The following is a 24877-nucleotide window of genomic DNA, read 5'->3' as shown; positions in this document are numbered from 1 at the left end:
TCTTGTTCCTCCGGCCATCTCTTAGGAAGAACAGAAAGACAACTTACCTCCACCCACCAACTGGGCACAGAAGGCACCTCCTGAGGTGGAAGAGTCCACCTTATGATCAGGACAGGCGCTGGGAGGTGGTCGCTGGACACCGGGCAGAGGCCCTTGCCAGCCTCCCCCAGGGAGGACCCTTTCCCTCTTTCCTTGCCCTCCTCCTGAGACCCCCTGTTCATCCACCACCTCCACAGTGAAAGCTCCCCCCCCCCCCCCAAGTTCCACAGAGCCAGAGGAGTGGAAGGAAACGAATGGCATCAGGACTCAGATCGGGTCAGATTTGAGCAAACCAGACCCCTACACTAGAGGCCGAGGCCAGGTGACCCCTACACTAGAGGCCGAGGCCAGGTGCGCTCGGGTAATGGTGTGGAAAAGACCTGGGGGGTTCAGGTCAGGTGTAAAGCTCCCAAGAGCCAGCACGGCCAGCGAAGGGAATTGAGGAGGCGCCGGGCTGATTGTCTGGCAGTGCACACCAGGCCTAGGACCTGTACTGGAAAGGGGTGAGCACCAAGAGCGCTGGAATGCCCCGTGTGAGTGGACGGGATAAAGGCTGAGACTCACAAGCCTGGGGCTGTGCGGCTGCGCCAGGCCCATGACACAGAGGAGGAATCTGTGCACGGCCAATAGCCAAATGGGGACACTAAGTCTCCACGTCAGCATGCGCTGCTTCCCTGGTCAGGAACTGAGTTCGTACCCAGCAGAAGGGAATGAGGGCTTCCGAGCCGGTGTGCTCAGAAGAATGAGGACTGGGATTTTGAACTCAGGGCTTTATACTTGCCAGGCAAGCACTCGACCACTAAGCCACTTCCCAGCCGCCATGCCGAGTTTCTGAGATGGAATCTCTAAACACATCAAACTTTTGGCCTCAAAAATCAGTCCTCTGAATCTCCCCTTCCTGAGTGCCTGAAATTATAGATCCATGCCCCCACACCTGCCCCACTAGGAGTTGTCTAGAAGGTCCTGGGCTGAAGGCTCTGCTTGAAGCAGGGTTCTGAACCTCAGGCCTCAGCCCTTGAGAACAGCCTCTCTGGAGGCTGAGGCATGGAGGGCGCAAAGCAGGGCGGAGGAGGCCCAGTCCCCTCTCACGGACCCAGCCAGTTCTGAGGATGGCGAGATGGAGGAACAGAGCTCTGGGAGCAGTGGGTGCTGGGCAGGCCGGGGAGAGCGCAGGGCCACCCTGTCTGCCCATCACTCAGAGCCCAGGCTTGGAATCCAGAAGACTTGCAGCGAGCGTGTGCAGCTCACCTGAGGGCAGGCTGGGGGCAGGGGTGGGGAGGAGACTCCCGACTGGCATCCCGCCTCTGCCCAGCCACTAATTAACCCCTGGCCCCAGGGAGGCCGTGGCTCTCCTCCTGGCCTGCTTCCTCCCGTGCTCTGGGAGATAGCAGCGAGGCTGACAGATAAATGGCGCAGGCCCCTGTAAAGGAAGCCGCTGGCTGTTTATCCCCCGGTGAAGAGCTGTTATTACCCAGGGGTGGGCTCGGGAGGGCCCCTCCTGGTCCGACCTGAATTGTCACTGGTAGACAGGATGCCAGAGTCCAGTCCTTTCTGGAGGGAAGCCCGGGGGGCTGGGTAGGGCCCCCACTTCTAAAGCAGAGAAGGGAGCCCTCCGCAAGCCCAGCTGATGCAGGTGATGGTGTTTAGTTGGCTGATCCCATCGGCACACCACACCCAGAGGTCGGCTGGCCGGCCCCCCCCCCCCCTTCCTGCCAGGAAAGCTGTACTCTCACACGCTGCCCTCCTTTGCTAGAGGAAAATTCCTGCGTTGGGAATGGCAGGGAAGCAATTCCTGGGGCCTACCTGCCCCCCTCCACATGCACTAAAGCAATGATCGCTCTGTGCGTGTGCGTGTGCGTGTGTGTGTGTGTGCCCCCTCAGGGCATCTGTGGCCTAGAGAATGAGGATAACTCTCCTCCCAGAGTGGTTCACAAAGAACTGCCATGAGCCTGAAGACTGGGGCAGACTGGGTGTTCCTGTCTGATTCTGGTTTATTTAGATAGGGGCCTGTTATACAGCATAGGCTGGTCTTGCACTTGTATGTATCTCAGACTGGCCTCCAAATGGTGATCTTGCCTTAGCCTCCTGTGTGGCAGGTTCCAGGTATCTTCCACCACACCTGGTTAACAGCTAGGTTCTGTGGTGTGTGTGTGTGGTGTGTGTGTGTGCGTGTGTGTGGTGTGTGTGTGGTATGTGGGGTGTGGGGGGGTGCGCGTGCGTGTGTGGGGTAGGGGGTGTGTGTGTGTGGTGTGTGTGTGTGTGGTGTGTGGGGTATGTGTGGAGTGTGTGTAGGGGTGCGCGTGCGTGTGTGGTGTGTGGGGTGTGTGTGTGTGTGTGGTGTGTGTGTGGTATGTGGGGTGGGGGGGTGCGCGTGCGTGTGTGGGGTAGGGGGTGTGTGTGTGTGGTGTGTGTGTGTGGTGTGTGGGGTATGTGTGGAGTGTGTGTAGGGGTGCGCGTGCGTGTGTGGTGTGTGGGGTGTGTGTGTGGTGTGTGTGTGGTATGTGGGGTGGGGGGGGTGCGCGTGTGTGTGTGTGTGGTGTGTGTGTGTGTGTGTGTGGTGTGTGTGTGGTATGTGGGGTGGGGGGGGTACGCGTGCGTGTGTGGCGTGTGTGGGGTAGGGTTTGTGTGTGTGGTATGTGTGTGTGTGTGGTGTGTGGGGTATGTGTGGAGTGTGTGTAGGGGTGCGCGTGCGTGTGTGGTGTGTGTGTATGTGTGTGTGTGTGTGGTGTGTGTGTGGTATGTGGGGTGGGGGGGTACGCGTGCGTGTGTGGTGTGTGTGGGGTAGGGGGTGTGTGTGTGTGGTGTGTGTGTGTGGTGTGTGGGGTATGTGTGGAGTGTGTGTAGGGGTGCGCGTGCGTGTGTGGTGTGGGGGGTGTGTGTGTGTGTGGTGTGTGTGTGGTATGTGGGGTGGGGGGGTACGCGTGCGTGTGTGGGGTGTGTGGGGTAGGGTTTGTGTGTGTGGTGTGTGTGTGTGTGGTGTGTGGGGTATGTGTGGAGTGTGTGTAGGGGTGCGTGTGTGGTGTGTGGGGTGTGTGTGTGTGTGTGGTGTGTGTGTGGTATGTGGGGTGGGGGGGGTACGCGTGCGTGTGTGGTGTGTGTGGGGTAGGGTTTGTGTGTGTGGTGTGTGTGTGTGTGGTGTGTGGGGTATGTGTGGAGTGTGTGTAGGGGTGCGCGTGCGTGTGTGGTGTGTGGGGTGTGTGTGTGTGTGTGGTGTGTGTGTGGTATGTGGGGTGGGGGGGTGCGCGTGCGTGTGTGGTGTGTGTGGGGTAGGGTGTGTGTGTGTGGTATGTGTGTGTGTGTGGTGTGTGGGGTATGTGTGGAGTGTGTGTAGGGGTGCGCGTGCGTGTGTGGTGTGTGGTGTGTGTGTGTGTGTGTGTGTGTTGACAGCAGGGCCTGAACTCAGAGCCTAGGTACTGTCCCTTTTGTTCCTTCAAGGCTGGTGCTTTAACCACTTGAGCCACAGCTCCATTTACAGTTTTTTGTTTTTGTTTTTGTCAGTGATGGGATTTGAACTCAAGAGTCTGAGTGCTGTCCTTGAGCTCTTCTTGCACAAGGCGAGCACTCTACCACTTTGAGCCACAGTGCCACTTCTGGTTTTCAGGTGGTTATGTGGAGATGAGAGTCTCACAAGCCAGGCACCAGTGGCTCACGCCTGTAATCCTAGCTACTCAGGAGGCTGAGATCTGAGGATTGAGGTTCAAAGCTAGCCCGGGCAAGAAAAGCCATGAGACTCTTATCTCCAATAAACCACTCAGAAACTGGAAGTGGCGCTGTGGCTCAAGTGATAGAGCACTAGACTTGAGCTGAAGAGCTGAGGGACAGCGCCCAGGCCCAGAGTTCAAGCCCCATGATCACCACCAACAACAAAAAAAGTGTCCCACAGACTTTCCTGCCTGCACTGGCTTTGAACTGTGATCCTCAGGTCTTAGCCTTTTTTTTTTTTTGTCGGTCGTGGGGCTTGAACTCTGGGCCTGGGCGCTGTCCCTCAGCTCTTCAGCTCAAGGCGAGCGCTCTACCACTTGAGCCACAGCGCCACTTCCGGTTTTCTGGTGGTTTATTGGAGATAGGAGTCTCACGGTCTCTCCTGCCCGGGCTGGCTTTGAACCGCGATCCTCAGATCTCAGCCTCCTGAGTAGCTAGGATTACAGGCGTGAGCCACCAGCGCCCGGCTAAGGTCTTAGCCTTCTTGGTAGCTAGGATTACAGTGCCAGCCATCAGTGCCTTTAACCACCCAGGGACTTGCCTCAGACAGAAAGAGGGCTCCTGCCATAAGGGGGAGCCCCCGGGTCAGACCCTAGGCGAGGTGGGAGCCCCTGGTGGCTTGAGAGGAGACAGACACTGCGGCGGTCAGGGCGGATGTGAGGAAGACCCCGTGTGAGGGGTGAGGAGGCAGAGCCTGGTTACACATTACATTGTTCCCTTCTGCTACTTTGGTCTTTCAGTAGTGTCTGGCTTAAAGCTTCTGGCCTGGACTCTGCCCTGCTGAAGCAGCTGAGAACTCACTGTCCCCCTTTGGGCCAAGGTATTCAAACAGAGCAATGCCCCCAGGGCCTGCCCCAAAGGGTTCCAGAGAGGGGAACGCTCCCCACGTCCCCGGGTCCATGCCAACCTCACAGTCTTGTCTCCAGGACTCCAGCCATCCAGTCAATTCCTTCTCCTCTCCCTTTCTCTCTCCTCTCCTCCTTTTCCCCTTTTTTCTTCAGTACCGGGATTGTAAACTCAGGCTTGCTAGGCTGGCACGCTACCACTTGAGCTATCTCCTTGGCCTTGTCATTTGACTTTCAGCATCCATCCTTGAGAATTCTTTTTTTTTGGGTCCGGTCATGGGGCCTGAACTCTGGGCCTGGGCGCTGTCCCTCAGCTCCTCAGCTCAAGGCTAGCGCTCTACCACTTGAGCCACAGCGCCACTTCCGGCTTTTTTCTTTTTGCTAATGTGGTGCTGAGGAATCGAACCCAGGGCCTCAGGCATGCAAGGCAAGCGCTCTACCACTGAGCCACCTTCCCAGCTCATCCCTGAGAATTCTTAAGTTCTGCGCCACAAGTGCTCAGAGCTGATAAAGAAATGATCACAGATCTGTGACAAAAGCCACAACTGCCAGGCACCCGTGGTTCAGGCCTATAATCCTAACTATGGAGGAGGCTGAGATCTGAGGATCACAGGAAGCCAGCCAGGGCAGGAAAATACTGAGATTCTTATCTCCAATGAACCACCAAAAAACCAGAGGTAGAGCTGTGGCTCAAGTGGTGAAGCGCTAGCCTTAAGCAAAAAAGCTCAGGGATAGTGCCCAGGTCCTGAGTTCAAGCCTAAGGACCGATGCATGTGAGCACGCACACACACACACACACACAAAACCACTGGCTTCCCAAAATGCAGTGCCTACCTCTATTCGGTTTATTCCTGCCCTCCTGAGACCCACAAGAAGGTAACACACGCTGCGCCAGAATTTAAAAATAAGTATATTAATAATAAATATGTTAAATTACATTTAAAACAATAAATAGAAAAATAAACTGATAAATAAAATCAACAGGTACAAAATGTTTCAAAATTCCAACCAAAAACAACAACAACAACCCAACCCTCAACAAAACAAAAACACACGGACAGCCAACAGACAAGACAGAGGGGCGTCGGGGAAGGGTGCGCACTGCACCCCGAGGCCTTCACAGTTTCCTGGGGGGGGCTCCCCGGCCCCTCCTCGCCCAGCCCGGGGCCGGGCACTGGGTGGCCGACATCTTTGGGGATTCCAGCAGCATAGGGAAGCATCTGGTGCGGCCTCCGGGCGGGGGTTGGGGGGCTGGGGGGAGGCCGCGGTGCAGCCCGGGAGGCCGGCGCGGGGAGGCCGGCGCGGAGGCCGGGGCGGCTCACAGAGGCAGGTCGGTGCTGTTGTGGCGGGTCTTGCGGGCCGTGCCGTCGTCGCGGGGCAGCGCCCGCTGCAGGTTGGACATGGCCACGGTCTTCTTGAGGTCGATCACGGCGTAGGAGTCGGAGCTGCGGGCCGGGTGCGGGGCGGGCGCGGGGGCCGGGGCCCCGGGGGTGGCCGGGCGCTCCTCGCCCCAGCCCTTGAGCTCCACCTGGATGTAGTTGAGCTGCCGCGGGGGCTCGGGGCCCGGCCGTCGGAAGTCGAAGTTGAAGACGCTGGGGGAGCCGCGGCGGCGGGCCCGCGGCGCGGGGAAGCCCAGGCTGCGGGCGGCCCGCGAGCTGCTGGGCTTCTGCAGGGGCGTCTGGTCCTCGTCGCCGCCCTCGCCGTCGGGGCAGCCGTTGGAGGAGGGCGTGAGGCCGTCCCGGGAGTCCGCGTCGTCGGGCCGGGCCGGGCCCTCCCACAGCGGCGGCAGCGGCGGCAGGTTCTCGTAGTGCAGCGGGCGGCGGGGCGCCAGGCCGGCCAGGCCCGCCAGGCCCGCGCCGGGCCCGCGCCGCGGCGCCGCGCCCGCGCCCGCGCCCACGCCCGCGCCGCCCACGTTCTCGTAGGCGCAGGGCGGCCGCGCCGGGCACTCGGCCGCGCCCTCGTCGTTGTTGTTGTGGTGGGGGTGGGCCGGGTCCTGCGGGCCCGGGCACAGGCCCTGGCACTTCGCCGGCTGCCCGGCCAGGCTGGGGCCCAGCACGAACTTCACCCGGCCCGGCTGCAGGAAGACGCGGGCGTCCCGCGGGGCGGGGCCGGGGGGCTGCGGGAGGCAGGGCGCGCGGGCCTCGGGCAGGGGCTGCAGGCAGCGGCTGCGGCGCGCGGCAGCCTCCTCCCCGGCCGGCGTGTTCACGTACGTGTGGGACTGCGGGGGGGGGGGGGCAGCGGGTGAGGGGGGCAGAGGGGGGGGGGCAGAGGGCGGGGGGGGGGGCAGCGGGTGAGGGGGGCAGCGGGTGAGGGGGGCAGAGGGGGGGGGGCAGAGGGCGGGGGGGGGGGGCTGGGCCCAGGGGCACAGGGGGACCCGGGGCCGCGGCCGCGCTCACCTGCTCGTCGGGGCCGATGAGGGCGTGTGTGGACTCTTCCCCCAGCGAGGGGTGGCGGGCGGCCGCGAACCGCGGGCCGTCGCCGGCGCAGCCCGGGAAGCCATTGGAGAAGCTGGAGACCGAGTAGCCTAGAGCTGGGCGCGGGGGAAGACGGGCCGTGAGGAGCCCTCGTCCGCCGCTCACGTCCTCCATCACGGCCTTACCTGCGCGCCCCAGGCAGGCGCCCCGCGCACCCCGACCCCAGCCCGGCTGCACCAGTGAGCTCCCCGAACTTACACGACCACGTTTTCTTCCTTCTGCCCGTCCCCGGCCAACCAGCAGGGTTTGGTCTCAGTGAATGAATGAACGAGGCAGAAAGCTGGGGACCCCTGCAGAAGGCATGGCACCCCTGCCGAGATGCTGGCACCAGCAGCCAGGAGAGGCAGAGAGCGCCATGGAAACCCACCGTCTTCCTGTCTGCTCCCAACCATTCGTCCACTCTAGGCCTCGGGCTCCGCTGATGGCCTGGCCCCGGGCTCCTCCACCCGCTGCTCTCCAAGTTAGCACCTGTCCCGAAGGCTGGCCTCCGCCTGCCAGCCTCCACCGGCCAGCCTGGTTCCTGAACCCAGACCGAGGGGGACACAGGGCGGGGGTCTCCTCACCAGTGGGCTGCTGGGGGGTGCGCGGGAAGTCAAAGCCCGCCGGGTGGCTGTTGCGCGTGATGATGACAGGCTCCTCCATCACGTTGATGCTGTTGCTCTGCATCAGGTCCTGCAGCAGGTTGAAGATCTCCTCCGCCCGGGAGCACTTGAACGCGAAGATCCCTGGAGGAAGGCACACAGAGGAGCTGCAGGGAGGGCCTCAGCGCCAGGCTGCAGAGGACAGGGGCGCTGCTCTGCATTCTGGGCATCCTTGGTTTTGTGTTTGTTTGTCTGTTTTTGTCGGTTGTGGGGCTTGAACTCTGGACCTGGGCACTCAGCTCTTCAGCTCAAGGCTAGTGTTCTACCACTTGAGCCATAATGTGACTTCCAGTTTTCTGAGTGGCTTATTGGAGATAAAAGCCTCATGGATTTTCCTGCTCTGGCTGGCTTTGAACCATGATCCTCACATCTTACCCTCCTGAGTAGCTAGGATTACAGGCGTGAGCCACCAGCACCTGGCCTATCCTGGGCATTCTTGCCCATACATTCCTGTAGCCCAGAGTCCAGGGACCCGGCCCAGGGCCTCCTGCTCCCAGCCATGCCACACTCCCATCATCTCAAGACCTGTAGTGCAGCCCCACTCCTCCGAGAAGCTGCCATCTCCCTAAGCACATGAGTTTAGTGGTGAGTGGAGGAAAAACTCTCTCATCAAATTAGATACCTCCAGCCGGGAGCCAGTGGCTCACACCTGTAATCCTAGCTACTCAGGAGGCTGAAATCTGAAGATCATGGTTCAATGCCAGCCCAGGCAGGAAAGTCTGTGAGGCTCTCATCTCCAATTAACCACCAGAAAACCAGAAATAGCGCTGTGGCTCAAATAGTAGAGCGCCCACTTGGGCTGAAAAGCTCAGGGACAGCGCCCAGGCCCAGAGTTCAAGCCCCATGACCGACAAAAAAAAAAAAAAGCCCCATCATCCTCTTCCTACTACCCTCTGCTCCCCCAGGAAACAAAGTCAAGTCAGGCCGAGCCCTGAACTCAGGGCTCTCTGCTCAGCAGCAACCCAGGGTGGGTGGGTTTGTCCTGCCCATGGCTCCTTCAGCCCAGTGCCCGGCCTCGGGCGGGTCACGCGCTTCCCACAGCGTGATCGCCATGCAGGCAGAGCTAAAGGTGGATGTGGCAAAGCAGTCATGGGGCTCGTGGGCACAGCTGGCCTCACAGAGGTTCCAAGCCCAGGGCCACAACTCAGTGTCCTAGGAATTGCAGGACTTGGGCTGAGCACAAAGATGCTGGGGACTGGGGTGGCCAGGAGTCTGCAGCAGTGGGACCCAGGGCTTGGGGAAGCTCCTAGAAGGTTTGTGTGCATATATCTACAGTGCAGATAAATACGGCTAGGCCCATAGCAACCTATGACTACATTATATTATTAGATTACAATTAATAGGGCACACTGCAGGCCAGTGGCGGCTTACAGGAGAGAGCTGGGAAGAGAAGGGAAGTAAGGGGCCTGTTCAGGCAAGATATGTCAAGAGTTAGGAAAAAGATTAGTAGGGTCTAGAGTTCAGGAAGAGCCGTCTTCCTCCCGCCGTCTGCTCACTCAGCACTGTGGGCCTCTGCTGAGCTCCAGGGCCCAGGTGGTGGAGGGAAAAACACCCTGGGAGATGCCTGGCTGTGCTACTGCCTCAGATGTGGAGTGCCCTCTGCAGTCCCGACCAAGCAGCACCCTTCTGCGCCGCTTTGTCTGGATCCTAATAGTCAGGCATACCATGCAGTGCTGGGACTCAGGAAACCACCTCCCAGCCTCTGACCTCGGGGTACAGCCACTCTGCTGCCCCCAGGTAATGGAGATCAAGCGTCCTGGCTCCCCAATTTTCATTCCCAAGCCAGATCCTCCTACGGGACCTTTCCTCCATTATGCACAGGGGTCAGAGAATAAGACCTGGAGGCTCGGGGAAGAAAGCTTTGTTCCTACTGGGGGCAAGTGGGTCCCTGAAGCTGTAACAACAGAGGGAAGAGTCATTTCTTTCTGCCAGGCACACTCTGGCCTGCATTGCCTCTTTCCCACAGGCTAAACAACAAATGTCCCCACAAAGGGACCCAGGCTGGAGCAACAATCGCTTAAGAAAGAGCACTGGAGCCATGTGCTTATGCCTCTAATTATAGCTACTTAAGAGGTTGAGATCTGAGGATCATGGTTCGAAGCCAGCTCCGTAGCCAAATCTTATTTTCAATTAACCAGCAAAAAAAAAACCAAACAAAACAAAATAAAAAAAAACCCTGGAAGTATAGGTCTGGCTTAAGTGGCAGAGCCCCAACCTTCAGTGAAAAAAGCTAAGCAAGAACACAAGATTGTGTTCAAGTCCCAGTATTGGCTCAATTATCCTCCCTGGGCTTGCAGACCATACAATTTGGTTTTGGTTTTTGTCAGTATGGGTCTTGAACTCCGGGCCTGGGCGCTGTCCCTGAGCTCTTCAGCTCAAGGTAAGCGCTCTACCACTTGAGCCACAGTGCCACTTCTGGTTTTCAGGTGGTTCTGTGGAGACGAGAGTCTCATGGACTTTCCTGCCTGGGCTGGCTTTGAACCATGATCCTCAGATCTCAGCCTCCTGAGTAGCTGGGATTACAGGCATAGGCCACCAGTGCCCAGCTGACCATACAGTTTTGTAATACCATGCTTTGGGCCCTTGCCCAGGGCCCGTTCCCTCTCTGGGTAATGTCTGCTAAGTGTGAGGGCCAGATTTGATGTTAAAGCTCATTCTCACAATTTCCCAACAAGCTCTCCAGACCCCCTGGGCTGTACCTTCCAGCCCAGAGATGGCCGGGCACACAGCCCCCACCTTGGCAGGGCAGGCCGGTCCTCACCTTGGCCCGTCTGACAGCGGCGGCCACTCTCAAAGGAGAAGAGGTTGGAGTCGTAGCCATAGCGCCTCAGGCAGAGGTAGGGCCAGTGGATGTCATCCCGCTGAAGCAGGTGCAACACCAGCTCGCTCTGTGTCAGCTCCATCACGCCTGAGCCCAGCTCCATGCCCTCATCATCCACATTCGTCACCTGGAGGGGGGCAGCAGAGGGTCAGGGAGACTGCAAGTGGGAGGCAGCCCCCTCAGGGTTAGCAGGGAGGCTGAGGGGCTCATCCCATGCACATGCGCTACAGAACACCATGATCAAGGGGGTCCCACAAAGCAGTACCATGGACCATGGCAGTCCTCTAGGCAAATCCCTCCCTTACGGGCCTCAGTTGACCTCCTAGGGCAGGTGGTCCAGTGACCTTGCAGGGCTCATGGCTTAACAGTTAAGGGTCAGATGTCAATGAGGAAGGGATTCAACTGTAAATTCAAATTCTGAAGCTCCTAAGAAAGTCAGGCCCAAGGCTGAACAAAAACACACTGCCATTCTCTCTCTAACCTTAAGGCCTTGCTGTGGGCTCCCTCTGCTGGAAGGAGGGAGGAACTCCATATGCCCCATTGCCAAGATAAGACACCCCCTACAGGTACAGAGGTGTTCAGGGAGCGCACAGGCCCCTGGGGCCTGGCCAGGACTTCAAGGCTGCAGGGACACTTCATAAAGTGCTTGCCATGTGCCAAGCACCGTTTAAAATACTCTTACGTTGGGCACCAGTGGCTCATGCTCATATTTCTAGCTACTCAGATGGCTGAAATCTGAGAATCAGTTTGGAGTAAGTCTGGGCAGACAAATCTTTGAGACTCTATCTCCAGTTAACCATCAAGAAGCCAGAAATAGAGGCGCAGTTTAATGGCAGTGAGCAAAAAAAGCTACTCCTGAGTTTAAGCCCCCAGTACTGGCACAAGAAAAAAACACTTTATTATATTAATTCATAAATATAGACTTGTTTTGTTATCTCCAAAACAAAGGTGTATATGCCAGGTGCTGGTGGCTCATACCTGTAATCATAGCTACTCAGGAGACTGAGATCTGAGGATCGCAATTCAAAGCCAGCCCAGGCAGGAAAGTCCATGAGACTCTTATCTCCAATTACCAACCAGAAAACTGGAAGTGGAGCTGTGGCTCAAAGTGGCAGAGCACTAGCTTTGAGCTGAAAAGTTCAAGGACAGCTCCCAGGCCCCAAGACCAACCCCCAAAAAAGGTGTATGAAGTTATAAATATATACTTTCAGGACTGAACACTCCTGCTATGGTATTGTAGTGTTTATGTATGTGTATATATATATATATGTATATATATATATTTTTTAAATTTATTGTTTTGTCAGTTGTGGGGCTTGAACTCATTTCACTATTCTTGATTGTATCAAAACAAAAAGAAACACTGGATCCTCGTGGCTCACACCTGTAATCCTTACTCAGGAGATCTGAGGATAGAGTTCAAAGGCAGGCAGCCCAGGCAGGAAAGTCCAGGAGACTCTTATCTCCAATTAACCAGCAAAAAGGCAGAAATAAAGCTATGGCCCAAGCAATAGAGTACCATCCTAGAGTGAAGAGGCTAAGGGATGGCATCCAGGCCCTGAGTTCAAGCCCAGTACCAATCAATTGATCATTGAACTGACAGACAGATGGACAGATAGAGACAGATACAACAGTGGCCTAAGCCTTTCTCCCCTGGCCCCTTAGAGGCTACGCACACAGGGAGCCCAGCCCACTGCCTGGGCAGGATTTCTCTTCCCACAGGGGCTGAGGCAGCCTGACTGTTCAGTGCCTGAGCCGAAGAGGAACTTAAGGGAGGACGAGGGTCTGGGTACCTTGAACTTGGTGGGATGGTTGTCTGAGAGGCCGTCTCTATTCAGGCAGCTACAGCAGCTCCCCATGGCGTCAGAGCAGCCAGGCGGCCCTGGGGAGGAACAGAAGACAAGCAGGTCACCAGCTGGAGTTCAGAAGACCCTGCTCTGGGCAGACCATTGCACAGTGAGCGCCTACTCTGTACAAGAGATTCTACAACACACCATCAGGAATCCTCCCTCCATCTAGGCCCAGACACACTGGGAAAAAACATCAAGTTAGAGTGTGACACTCTAGAGAGAGAGCTTCAAGGGGGTCACATGCCCTCTGGACATTGAGAAGCACTCAGGGTTTGACCCATGGAAAAGCAAGGAAGAAGACAGAGCTGGAGGAAAAGCATGGACATAAGGCCCGAGCAGTGACTGTCTCAGGAGTCAGGCACACTGCAGCCCGAAGACCCTCCTTCAGATTCACTCGGAACTGTCTGGGTTATCTCAGATACTCTGGTCCATACTTTTTCCTTTCCTTTTCTTTCTTTCTTTCCTTCCTTTCTTTTTTTTTTTTTTTATGCTGGTCCTGGGCTTAAACTCAGGGCCTAGGCCCTGTCCCTGAGCCTCTTTGTGCTCCAGGCATGAAGCCCTGGGTTTGATTCCTCAGCACTACATAAACAGAAAAAGCCAGAAATGGCACTGTGGCTCAGATGGTACAGTGCTAGCTTTGAAGAAGCTCAGGGACAGTGTCCAGGCCCTGAGTTCAAGCCCCAGGACTGGAAAAAAAAATGTCTCACAGATATTCCTGTCTGGGCTAACTTTGAACCACGATCCTCAGATCTCAGCCTCCTGAGTAGCTAGGACTACAGGTGTGAACCATCAGCACACTGCACAAAATTTCTCTTTTTCATGTTCTCTTTGGATGAATTTTTCTATCATGATCATAGACATGTTTTAAAATTCAAAACAATATGATCTTGATTGGATATTTCTTCATTTAAAAAAAGGCTGGGGATGTAATTCAGTGATATCCGTAAGGATAGGGGATTGATTCCCAGTACTGCAAAACAAAGACATCTTGGGTTTTGTTTGTTCCACATTGGCCAAAATGAGACCCGAAAATGACTTGGCTTTTCCTTCCAGGGTACTTGAAATTGTATTCTATGCGACAATAGTTAGGCCTGTGGCCTAAGGGAACAAGAAATCCATGGCCCAATCAGCAGGTTCTGTCACTTTGGGCACTGAGAATCTGGTTCAGGGCCTCATACTTGCCAGACAAGCATTCCATTACTGAACTAAATCTCCAACTTTCAAGCAGAATGTTAAAGGGTTGGTTACAAGGCACTTGAGAAATGAGGTGAGATTCATTCTCCTTCCAGATTTCTGCTGCTTGTGTCAGGTCCTGAACTTGGACCCTCCGCCCCTCCTGACTCCACCGTTCTTACCTCACCCAGGCCATCGGGGAGCTGCCCATAGGAGGGACATGGGAAAGGGTTCCCACTTCAGTCCCTCTGCCCTTGCTGGGGTGTCATGGCCAACCGTCTGCAGAGATGTCACCTGGATCCCTCGGGGTGGCACCTGGGGCTCACCTAGCATAGGAGATGAGAGATCACCGATTCATGAGACTTTCTATCCTCATCCTGTTCATGAGACTGACCTTTGGCCAGTCCATCCCACCTGGATCTCTGTCCAGGTCCTAAAGAGTCTGAAACACCAGTGAAAAAAAAGCAAGATGGACAAAGGGACCACGATCCCAAGCACCAGAGGCCCTGAGAGGGGAAACTCCACTAACATCAATGAGTTTCGTGGCTGAGTCTATGATTTCCCAAGTCAACTTTTAGTCTCCCTCAGAATCCTGTTAAAAGAAACACCCAATCACTCCCTTACATTTGCAGAGAACTTCACCTCTACACAGAGCTTTCACAGAAGAACACTACAATAAAATAGCTGGTGGCTCATACCTCTAATCCTAGTTACTCAGGAGGTTGAGATCTGAGTGTCTCTGTTCAAAGCCAGCCAGGGCAGACTAAGCTAATCTCCAATTAACCATCAAAAAAGCCAGATGTAAAGGTGTAACTCAAATGGTAAAGCACTAGCCTTGAGCAAAGAAGTTAAGTAAAAGTTCAGGGCTGTGAATTCAAGTCCTAGCACCAGCATAAATAAAGAAATGCCAGAGCTGGAGGCATAGCTCAGATGGTAGGCCCGGTGACAACCAAGAGCAAGTAAATAAGCTTTGAGTTCAAACAAGCAAACAAACAGAAGAAAGAACACTATGGTGCATTGCAAAGAGTATGGGCATGAGGTTCAGGAAACAAACATTCTAGTCTGTTTTGTTGTTACTAGAATCTAAGAGACTCCATCAAAGTCAACGCCTCACACCCACCTTCCAATTCCTCAATTTTCAAGGGAAACACGTGTAAACCACTGAGCTTTAGCTTAGCTCAAATAGCTTCTAAAGGTAAGTATGTAAAAACAACACCATTCAGACAGTTTCTCTTCCAGGATAGGTCCTCAGTCTCACATTTGGAAGATGGGACAGATTTCTGTTCCCCAAGCTCAAACCGTCCCATTTTAAACATAAATGTTAATAAACTAAAATATGAAGGCAGCTGAGCCCCAACTACACAAGCCAAGCAACCAGAATCCTGGAAACCCTTGAAATCCCATCTTCATGCTTTAGAAAGACAAGGCCCCTTGCACCCCCAGCCTCTGGGTCTGGGGGGCTCATTATTTGGAAGGAGGGCACAGGCTGCAGTGGTCGAGCGCAGACTAGCCCAGGGTGGAGAGGGGCTGTACTTTCCCTGTCTGCATCCCTTTTTCTTTAAGATATTGGATCTGTCACCAGATAACCCAGAGGGAGGGTATTACACTGGGCCGGACATGGACGGGGAGGGCAGGACAGGAGTTGGATGGGGTTGAAAATGTATGGAAGCCTTGGGACGTGGGGAACAATCTGGATCTACCTAGGTTGCAAAGAGAACTTGAAGGGCCCGGGGACTTTGTGGACGGTGGAAGATCTGGGCGCATCCAGGAGTGGGTGGTGGGTCTGTGGGACCCGTGGGTGGGGGGTTCTGAGGTGCGTCCGGGGACGGGGAGAGGTGGGCTTTGGGCAGTGACAGCCGATCTGTTTGCAGGGCGGTCAGGGGATTTCTAGACACGGGAAAGGCACCGGGAGGTCCGGGCCGCTCGTCGTGCCCGGAACCCCGCTCCCCGCCAGGGGCTGCGCGCCCCCCCTCCCCCGCCTGCCCGCCCTGGGCTTCCAGGGAAGAGCAGAGACGGCGGCGCGGCCTGGGGGAGCCGCCTTGTCCCCGCCCCGCTGCGCCCAGACTCACATCGCCCCGCGGCCCGGGCGGCGCCGGGCCCCCCGCTCCCGGGTCCCGCTGCAGCAGCAGCCACCGCCGCCACCGCCGCCGCCCGCCCGGAGCCAAGGCCTCCCCGTCCCGCCCTGCAACCGTGGGGTCGGAGGTCACCGGCAGCACCAACGAGACGCTGCGGGCGGGCGGGCGGACCCGAGCGGGGGCGACCGGCGAGCAGCCTAGAAAGTCCCTTTGGAGGACTTTGCAGGCGTGAGCGGCGAGCATGCGCAGTCGCCAGAGGGCGCTCCGCGCCAGACACTAGGAATCTTGACGGGAGTGGGGCGTGGTGTGGGCGGGACCTGAGGTGGGCGTGGTCTTCGGAGGGCGGGGCGGAGCGGAGCGGAGTTTAGGGACCGGGGCTGAGGCGCTCCCTGGAGACTGGGTGAAGGGCTGGACCGGGGGTGCCGGGGGAGGGCAAGGAGAGGGAAGGAGGTCGGGGGATCATTGGGAATCAGAAGGCGGGAGCAGACGAGGGGCTGGGGCCCGAGGTAGGGTCTGAGGGATTCTGGGGACCCTCGGAGAGAAAGAGCGGGGCTCAGCATCCTTCCCGCCCAGGTCCATTCTTCAGGCTGCCTCGGTGGTGCTGGCCGGGCTGGGGGCGTGGGGAGGGAGGGCGCGCCGTCGGGGCGGGGCTCGGCCGGGGGGTCCCGGGCTGCCACGTCCCCGATCCTGCCCCAACGAGCGGACTCCAGGACGACACCGCACCCCAGCCTCGCGGGGTGCCCCGCAAAGTCCCTGGGAAACTTGGGGGGAATCTGTCGAAGGCGCTTGGAGGAGTCGGACACGCCCCCTTTCTCCCTCGGTATTTCCTGGGAGGGGGTGTGGGCTTGGGGAGTTGCGCCCTCCAGCTGGTGAGCACCTGCGCGAGGGTTGGAAGGAGGATCGTGTGAGGAGGGTAGAGGTGAAGAAGGCCGGCCCGTATGGGGTAAGGGAAGGAAGGGGAATGGGCAGAGAATGGATTTTTTTTTTCATTTGGTCATATTTGAAGAATGGATTTTTAATTGTTTCTGTGTCCAACAGTTCCATGCAAGCTAGACCTAACGTAAAGGAGGGTACGAACCCCTCTATAAGGTCTCCGATGCTCCCCTCTTCCTTGTGGCCTGGAGCTAGGAGAAATGGCGACCCCAGGCCCTGAGTGTGAACAGCCCATCCTGGCCACCTTCCACAGGAAATCTGACCTGAGAGACAGAACAGGAAGGAAACAGGTGCGTGCGGGGCCAGGAAGGAAGGAAGGGTGGCACCGGACATGTGAAAGGTGGGGTGTGCTGCTGAGTAGAGTTCAGGACTGGAAAGTATGTAATGGTCCAAACGTGGGCCCAACCCTAAAGCTGTATATTACTGGGGCCAGGGGTGGATGAAGCCCCCTCCCTATGTGCTAGCCAGTGTCCGGCCCAGCCTACTTTCTCCTTAAATTTCTTTGGCTTTCTGGTGTGATCTTGAGCATGCTAATTAAGCAAACATTTTTTTGACCTGTAAAACGGAGAAAGGATTATTGTGAGGATGAGCTTCATTATGTACAATTCTAGAGCAATCCCTGGCACAGAGTAAATGTAAAAGTTTACACTGGCTATTCCCCCCACATACAAACCACCGTGGGGTGTATGTATCTAACCAGAGTATAAAGGGGAAGTTCTGCCTGGCTTGATTTCTGTCTTACCCACTAACTAGCCTGTGAGCTTGAGGGTAGGGCCCATTCCCTCTCTACTTCAGCAGTTACTCCCCACCTCCAAGATATCTTGGGTTGCATCAGGACTGGTGGAGAGGAAGGCTAAAGAGCCTGAGCTTATCCAGTGAAACTGCTGAGAAACATCAAAAGTGAAGGTGGGTCTCAAGTGATAGCGGGTCGGCCTTGAGCAAAAAAAGTAAGCAAAACCAGGAGGCCCTAAGTTCAAGCTCTGGTACTAGCACAAAACCTCCTACCCCCCACCCCCCCAAAGAAAAGGTGGCTGAGGATGAGACTCAGTAGTAGAGTGCTTGCCTAACTTGCATTGCTCAGGCCTTGTGTTCAACCAAGGAGAAAAAAGGGAAAGGAGAGAAAGAAGAGATGAAAAGAAAGAAATTGTTCATGTAGATAGCCCAAAATTTTCCAACCATTGAGAAGCTCATAGACTACAGGAGGAATTGAGCGAGACTCGGGACAAAGAGAACCCTCGGAGTGCTGTTTACTCTGTAGCAGAGGCTATTCTAGAATTTCCCCAAATATGGTCTGTCCTCACAATAATCCTTCTAGAGCTCAGAATGGAAAGCCAGAATGGGCTAGAATCCTGGTAAGGTGGCCCATTAACCAGGTCCAAACATCCATAGCTAGAAAAATAGGGCTGAGAGAGGGAATGGTGAGCAGGCAGGCTCCTGGGCGATGGGCACAATGGGAGTTCAAGCTAGCAAGGTGAGCCTTCCAAGGGCTCCCAGAAAGAAAACGTCACCTCCTTCCACTGTGGGCCTTCTCACTCCATCCTGGTCTACGAGAGTCCCAGCATTTCAACTTCAGAAACGCAGAAGCTGAGAGGCCTGGTTTTAGGATCTGGCTCTGCCACTCACTTGCTGTATGATCTTTGGCGGATCTCACTCCTCTGTGCTCACTCATCTGTGGTTCAGCCACAGGTACCGCATCGAGCGCAGCCATGTCTGTAAGGCACTTAGCATTGCCTAGCTCATTATGAGAGCCCACTGGTTGAGGCCTCCTTATTGTTTTGGGGCAGACTTTGTCACCACTGTTAGTGCTGAACTCGGAACTCTCAATGCCCCATCAAGAGGATAGTCCCATCACCAGGGAGCAAGGTTTACCTGCCAACTCAGAGGCTGACTCAAGCCACCAGCTAGAGGAAGACCCCGAGGATAACTTTGCTCAGGTATGACCCCTCTGTCTTCCTGAGAACCACCAGCCCTCTTTCCCTTTCTACCAACTAGGAAGTCGTTTGCTTTGTTCCCAGTACTAGAGATTGAACCATAAATGTGCTGGACAAGTGCCCTAGCTCTATATTATTTTTTTTTGTTGTTGTTGGTTGTGGGCTTGAACTCTGGGCCTGGGCACTGTCCCTGCGCTCTTCCAGCTTAAGGCGAGCGCTCTACCTCTTGAGCCACAGCGCCACTTCCAATTTTCTAGTTGTTTATTGGAGTTCAGAATCTCATGGACTTTTCTGCCCAGGCTGGCTTTGAACTGTGATCCTCAGATCTCAGCTTCCTAAGTAACTAAGATTACAAGTGAGAGCTACTGGCGCCTGACTTAGCCCTATTTTTTGGTTTGGATTTCTTTTTTTCTTTTGTTGGTTGTGGAGCTTGAACTCTGGTCCTGGGTGCTGTCCCTGAGCTCTTCAGCTCAAGGTGAGTGCTCTATCACTTGAGCCACAATGCCACTTCCAGTTTTCTGGCAGTTAGTAGGAGATGAGAGTCTCATGGATTTTCCTTGCCTGGGCTGGCTCTGAACCGTGATGCTCAGATCTCAGCCTCTTGAGTACCTAGAATTACCCAGGCGTGAGCTACCAGGGGCCAGCTAGATCTCAACCTCCTGAGTAGCTAGGATGACAGGTGTGAACCACCAGTGGCCAGCTAGATTTTGTTGATCAAGAGTTTTGCTATATAGCTCAGAGTGGCTTTGAACTTTCCATCTTTCTCCCTCAGCCCTCCTGAAGAGTATAGGCATATGATACCATTTCTGTCTATGTGTAACTTCTTGGGGCCCTTGTCCCTCTTCAGAATTCCTGCTTCTACACCTTCCTTATGACAGAGGATTTGACTTTCAACTCCTTGACATAAATATACAATACACTCCTAAGAGATCTTTGTTGTCAGAACAAACCAAAAGGTGTAAAGGGAGGCAGCTCCGAGTATAAGGAAAACCATTTGGGGTTCCCTCAAGGTAACCCACAGATGCAGCAGGGGATCTGCTGTCCTCATGCTTAGTGAAGGTCTGCAAGGAATATCCTCCAAGAGCAGGGTGGTTTCAGAAGTTGCTCTAGATTGGAGAAGTGGTAATGAGGAGGAAGGAAAGGAAATACCTAGCTCCACTCTTCCTCATTTGTCTCTCCTCAGGCTCCTGCAGTCCTGAGCTTGAGTCCACCCCACTTGGACATCAACCAAGCCTCCAATTGGCCTGGACTTCAGACCCTCCTACAGCAGCTCCCTCCGCAGGACAGTGATGTGAGTCTCCCCTCCCCATCTTCCCTCTCCCTTGTTCTTTTAACTTCCCGCCTCATCCTTGCTTCACGATTTACTGTAGAAAAGCCCTTGGTCCAAATGTCAAGGGACATGGCTAAGGTCCAGCCCTGCCCACTACTTGGGAGAAGTCCTTCCTTTCAGCTTGAGTTTTCACATCTATATAAATCTCTGCTTACTACAATGCTTAGTTCAAGAGCAAATGAGAAAATGGACATGAACAACTGTTGAAACCAGTAATGGAATGTACAAATGGAGAACACATGGTCCTTCAGTATTTATTGGAGCCCTGTATGTGCCCAGCCTAAAGGCTTACAATTCAATTGGGGAGGCAAGAAAAGATTATAGGAGGTAAGAAGAGAAAATGCAAGGATAGGAAATGATGCTGGCTCTAGTTCATTAGGTGTATGTGATAATGCTTAGTGAGGTTTAGTACTGTCAAATCCTGCATGATGACAACTTTTTTGTTGTTGTTGTTGGCTATGGAGCTTGAACTCAGGGCCTGGGTGCTGGCCCTGAACGCTTTTGCTCAAGGCTACCTCTCTATCACTTTTGGGTTTTGAGTGGTTAAATGGAGATAAGAGTCTCATAGGGACTTTTTTGAAGCCTGGGCTGGCTTCAAACCAGGATCCTCAAATCTCAGTCTCCTGAGTAGCTAGGATTATATGCATGAACCACCTTGTTGCCTGGCAACAATTTCTTTTTGTATGTGTGCTGGTCCTGGAACTTGAGCTCAGGGCCTGGGTGTTGTCCCTGTGCTTCTTTTGCTCAAGGTTAGTGCTTTACCATTTAAGCCACAGTGCCACGTTGGGCTTTTTCTGAGTAGTTTATTACAGATAAGAGTCTCACAGACATTCCTGCCCAGGTTGTCTTTGAACCATGATCCTCAGATCTCAGCCTCCTGAGTAGCTAGGATTATAGGTGTGAGCTACCAGCAGGCAGCTGAGGATGACAACTTCTAAGGGCAGCTAAGGAAAACTGAGGTGCTTGTCTTTTTTTTTTTTCTCCCTCTACTCTTAGTGCATATATGCTGTTAGCTCTTGAGGTTGTACAACCTCTCCCAGTAGGTAAGCCTTCTAGAATCTTACAGATCTAGTCTAACTTTGCGTGCTAGTATGTGGGATCTACCTGTTGGCACTGCTCCAGTAATATAGAAGGTCTGTGTCTGCAGGAGCGTTACTGCCTGGCTCTTGGGGAAGAGGAGCGGGCTGAGCTGCGGTTTTTCTGTGCCCAGCGGAAGCAGAAGGCCTTGGGACAGGGGGTGGCCCGCCTGCTACCTCCTATGCTTGAAGGGCATACCTGTGAGAAGGTATGTTGAACCACCTCCCATCCCTAATTCTTCCTTTTTTTCCACCCCTTGACCATCTTACTTCTGATTCCTGGAACTCTGATGAAGAAACAGGCTTCAGGGATTGGTGATTTGGCAATTGTTAGGAACAAAGGAAAATTCAGTCTTGAGTTCTTGGCGGAGGGTGCAGTAGGAGTGTGCCAGCCAGAGCGTGAGATACCAGTTAGGTTGGGGTTGCTATGGGAGCACCTGCGGGAAACCTAGGAGGATGGTTGGGACTCTAACCAGACCAGTGTTTCTGCCTGCCAGTGCAGGGAGCAGCTGAAGCCAGGAGAGTATGGAGTGTTTGCAGACCGGGCAGGCAGGCAGCGCTGTTGGCATCCGCCTTGCTTTGCCTGCCAGACCTGTGGTCAGGCCTTGATAAACCTCATCTACTTCTACCACGATGGGCATCTCTACTGTGGCCGTCACCATGCTGAGTTGCTGCGGCCACGCTGCCCAGCTTGTGACCAGGTAAACACTAAAGGGGATGGGGAGGGTGTTTCTGTGCATGGTCCTATCCTGGCAAGATGTAAGGGGGGCCCCCCTCCCTCCTGAGATTCAACCACTCTAAGTGTTACAGACGGGGAGAACTAGGGTCCAGTTTCCCAGCCTCTCCCCTCACGTTTTTTTGAACTCAGAATTTCTCTTGGACAAATATTCATGTCAATATGCAAGTTGTCAATGCTGTGTGTGATCATGCTAGAAAGACCCTTAATATCAACAACATTAACTCTGGGTGGGAAGTCCAGGAGGCTGTGACACCGGCTAGCTGGGGGTTCCTAGCTAAGCCAATCAGCCCTCACTATGTCTTAGAGCGACGGAGATCAAATGGGAATGTGTGGGCATGCTTCGGTTAACTGGGTATAAGGCATGGTTATTGGATGAATGAATGAGTGAATGAATAAATGAAGGCGCCTTTCCCCTCTCCCTCTCCCAGCTCATCTTCTCCCAGCACTGCACCGAGGCAGAGGGACAGCGCTGGCATGAGAACCACTTCTGCTGCCAGGGCTGCGCTGGGCCCCTGGGTGGGGGCAGTTATGCCCTACCGGGGGGCAGCCCCTGCTGTCCTAGCTGCTTCGAGAGTCGCTACTCGGACGCAGACACTAGCCCGGCCGGGGCCCTGGAAGGGCGAGTGTCCCTCGGTAAGAGAGGAGAAGGTACTGATCAAAGCGGGAGCTGAAGATGCCTTAGGCTGGGCCAAGGTGGGGCTTCTCCCGGGCAGGGCCCTCCGCCCCAATCCCATACTGTCTCATCCCTGCGGCAGCGCCCCGTCCTCCCACCGCACCCCCCACACCCCCAAAGCGAGCATGAAGGCCCGCGGCTCTCACCGCGCGTCCCTGGCCGGAAGCGCTCCGAAGGGCTCCCGCACCCACCCCGCGCGGTGATCGGTCGGAGCTGCGGCGCCGGAGTTGTTCCTGGGCGGACGACGCGGCTGCCACTGGCGGACGAAGGCGGGGCGAGGCGGGGGCCCGGGGTGGACGCGCGCGACGGCGCGTGCGGGGCGGCGCGGGAGGCTGTGCCCAGCCCTGGCTGCCGTCAGCCGCTCGCGCGGCCAGGCTGGCGCGGGGCGCGGGGCGCGGGCCCGGGGCGCTGAGGTGAGCGTCTCTGACCCGGCCAGGACCCGATGGAACTGGAACACACGGCCGAGCCTCGTCGGAGGACGCCACGGTCTCCCGAGCGGCTCTTCCCGCCAGCCGCCGCCGGGACACGCGGGGTGTGCGGGAGCAAGGCCCCGCGGAGGACGCCCCCTGCCCCACCTGCTCCTCCTCCTCCGACTCGGAACCCGAAGGCTTTTTCTTGGGCCAGCGCCTGCCCGGACCGGGGCCGGCCCCGGGCCGCCTGCGGGCGGAGGACGGCGACCCCTTCCGGAAGCGCTGCACCGTGTGCTAGCGGCGGCGCCGGGGCGGGAGCGCGCGCCGGAGAGCGAGGCTTCCCAAAGCTGAGCTTCCCAGCACAGCGAACCCCTACCCCACCGACTGGGGCGGCCACACCCCCAGCACGTGGCTCCGGAACGACCGAACCAAGTACTCAGCACCGGTAACGGTGGCATGCGGCGGAACCGAGCCACGCAGCACCCTCCCTCCCCGCCCCCTAGCCGGACGCCGGAAGTGCCGGACCGGAAGTTGCGCGATCGCCGGCGCTAGACGGCCCGGGCTTGTGCGAAGGCTGCGAGTCCGGTTATGGCTTCCAGCGGGGTGGCGGTGAGCGCGGCCGGCCCGGCAAATGAAGCCCCCGAGATTCCAGACAACGTGGGAGACTGGCTCCGGGGCGTCTACCGCTTTGCCACCGATAGGAATGACTTTCGGAGGTAACCGAGCCCGGGTCGGGCCCTGCGGCCCGGGAGCACCGCTGGCGTTTGCCCGGCCCGGAGGGCGGCCCGCGTCCGCGGGGATTTGGACCTTGCCAACGCCGCGGCCCCCTTCGTGGCTCTGTGTTCTTGGCCGAGGCCCTTGACTGGGACCTGTCACGTGGCCATCGTTGTAGAATGTCGCTTTCACCTGGGGACCGGGAAGAGGAGGCACGAACATACAAACAGGCCTCCCGGCCCCAGGCGAGTGCATAACTGGCCTTTGCCTTTGGTCCTGCTCTCCTTAGACCCAGAAGCCAACTCCACATTCCCCCGTGGGTGTTGAACAGCGGTCCACGTAGCCATTTATCTCGGTGTCTAGAGGTGGGGATACACGTGAGCGCAGGTTTAACGAAATACGTTCGTTCTCTATCCAGGAACTTGATCCTCAATTTGGGACTATTTGCTGCGGGAGTTTGGCTGGCCAGGAATTTGAGTGACATTGATCTAATGGCACCTCAGCCAGGAGTATAACAAGTAGGTAAGCATTTAACCACCTCTCTACGTTGGGAGTTCTAGAGACTGAGAGAAGCAGCAAGTGATTTGTATCAACGATTCACAAAATGCAAGAGACAATGTGCTATTCTAGATGTGCAAGGATTTAAATGTGTTTCCATGTCTATTTTTTCCTAATGTTATTTTCCCTTTCTAATGGCACCTGTTATTTGATTGCAGACAATCGGAATTCCTGTGCTCTACCCAAACTTTCCAAAACAAGAGTATAGTTTATGACCACCACAAGATAATGCTTGATGGCAGCTGAAGTTTCTCCTTCCTTTTCTAACACTGAAGTGTTGCCTTGGTTCTGTAAAAGTTCTGTACATAGTTGTGATGTTTCTGCAGGGAGGTGATCTTTGTTCATGTCCTAAAGGATTAAGATTGGCGTTATAACAAGTATTTGAAATAAAGACTGTACACAGAGACAGCTCTTTTATTCTTTTAATAAGAAACTTCTGCTTACAAAAACAAGGTGTAAAAAGTCAAGATTTACAAAAATCATAAAAACATGATTTATATTTCACACTTGACAGGAACAAGCCCCAGACATGGAATGTAAGGGGTGGTTTGCCTCATTGTAAAAGAAATAGAAACTGCAACCACCCACTACATATTGACGCTCACATTACATGAAGCTTATTCTTAGGAATTTCCATTGTTGAGCCATTTGGTGTTGCATAGCATTTTAGTGCACCAGGTGGGTTTTCCAGGCACCTGGGAGGCATTGTTGGAACAGAATGAGGTTTGGTGGTAGAACAAGGGCAGATACATTAGGTGGAGGCAAGAGGTAGCAAGCCTTGGCAGTGGGCACAATGACACTGCTGAGCAGCTGCTTGCTTCCTTCACAGAGAACTTGATGGGCATCCATCCTAAAATTCATGCTAGTGTCACTGTCAGGGGTTCTTTGGAAAT

General features: G+C 55.4%; 3 protein-coding genes across 5 annotated transcripts; 2 read left to right on the top strand and 1 right to left on the bottom strand.

The window, feature by feature from the left end:
* Positions 1–5602: 5602 nt before the first annotated feature.
* On the bottom strand, positions 5603–22534 carry Frs3 (fibroblast growth factor receptor substrate 3). Its single transcript, XM_042671826.1, has 7 exons — positions 22449–22534; positions 13728–13871; positions 12316–12404; positions 10463–10649; positions 7624–7785; positions 6983–7116; positions 5603–6804 (listed from the first exon to the last, which is right to left on the bottom strand). The coding sequence occupies exons 3-7, from the start codon at positions 12379–12381 to the stop codon at positions 5905–5907; spliced, it is 1449 nt and encodes a 482-aa protein (XP_042527760.1). The 5' UTR covers positions 12382–12404; positions 13728–13871; positions 22449–22534; the 3' UTR covers positions 5603–5904.
* On the top strand, positions 16304–23142 carry Prickle4 (prickle planar cell polarity protein 4). Of its 2 annotated transcripts, none has more exons than XM_042671835.1 (8): positions 16304–16563; positions 16659–16843; positions 18338–18487; positions 19668–19775; positions 20962–21099; positions 21388–21591; positions 22058–22262; positions 22739–23142. In XM_042671835.1, exons 2-8 carry the CDS (start codon positions 16754–16756, stop codon positions 23008–23010), a joined length of 1167 nt encoding a protein of 388 aa, XP_042527769.1. In that variant the 5' UTR covers positions 16304–16563; positions 16659–16753; the 3' UTR covers positions 23011–23142. The 2 variants fall into 2 exon arrangements, with proteins under 2 accessions (XP_042527769.1, XP_042527768.1); XM_042671834.1 differs by having other exon boundaries at positions 22058–22277.
* Positions 23143–23291: 149 nt separating this feature from the next.
* On the top strand, positions 23292–24394 carry Tomm6 (translocase of outer mitochondrial membrane 6). Of its 2 annotated transcripts, none has more exons than XM_042671846.1 (3): positions 23292–23428; positions 23845–23944; positions 24143–24394. In XM_042671846.1, exons 1-2 carry the CDS (start codon positions 23301–23303, stop codon positions 23939–23941), a joined length of 225 nt encoding a protein of 74 aa, XP_042527780.1. In that variant the 5' UTR covers positions 23292–23300; the 3' UTR covers positions 23942–23944; positions 24143–24394. The 2 variants fall into 2 exon arrangements, with proteins under 2 accessions (XP_042527780.1, XP_042527779.1); XM_042671845.1 differs by having other exon boundaries at positions 23845–23948.
* Positions 24395–24877: the final 483 nt, after the last annotated feature.

The sequence above is a fragment of the Dipodomys spectabilis genome, unplaced genomic scaffold (assembly GCF_019054845.1).
Source record: "Dipodomys spectabilis isolate Male_0828 unplaced genomic scaffold, ASM1905484v1 ptg000669l, whole genome shotgun sequence".
NCBI classification, from domain to species: domain Eukaryota; kingdom Metazoa; phylum Chordata; class Mammalia; order Rodentia; family Heteromyidae; genus Dipodomys; species Dipodomys spectabilis.
Note: the sequence above shows the minus strand (reverse complement) of the source record. Positions and strands in the feature narration are given on the sequence as shown.

Excerpts from the sequence above, each read along its gene's own strand:
- Tomm6 (XM_042671846.1), top strand. The coding sequence starts at position 23,301 with ATGGCTTCCAGCGGGGTGGCGGTGAGCGCGGCCGGCCCGGCAAATGAA. Across the intron at positions 23,429-23,844 it reads GATAGGAATGACTTTCGGAG|GAACTTGATCCTCAATTTGG; the intron begins GTAACCGAGCCC and ends TTCTCTATCCAG.
- Prickle4 (XM_042671834.1), top strand. The coding sequence starts at position 16,754 with ATGGCGACCCCAGGCCCTGAGTGTGAACAGCCCATCCTGGCCACCTTC. Across the intron at positions 16,844-18,337 it reads ACAGAACAGGAAGGAAACAG|ACTTTGTCACCACTGTTAGT; the intron begins GTGCGTGCGGGG and ends GTTTTGGGGCAG. Across the intron at positions 21,100-21,387 it reads AAGGGCATACCTGTGAGAAG|TGCAGGGAGCAGCTGAAGCC; the intron begins GTATGTTGAACC and ends TCTGCCTGCCAG.
- Frs3 (XM_042671826.1), bottom strand. The coding sequence starts at position 12,381 with ATGGGGAGCTGCTGTAGCTGCCTGAATAGAGACGGCCTCTCAGACAAC. Across the intron at positions 10,650-12,315 it reads ACCATCCCACCAAGTTCAAG|GTGACGAATGTGGATGATGA; the intron begins GTACCCAGACCC and ends GCCCCCCTCCAG. Across the intron at positions 6,805-6,982 it reads TCATCGGCCCCGACGAGCAG|TCCCACACGTACGTGAACAC; the intron begins GTGAGCGCGGCC and ends CCCCCCCCGCAG.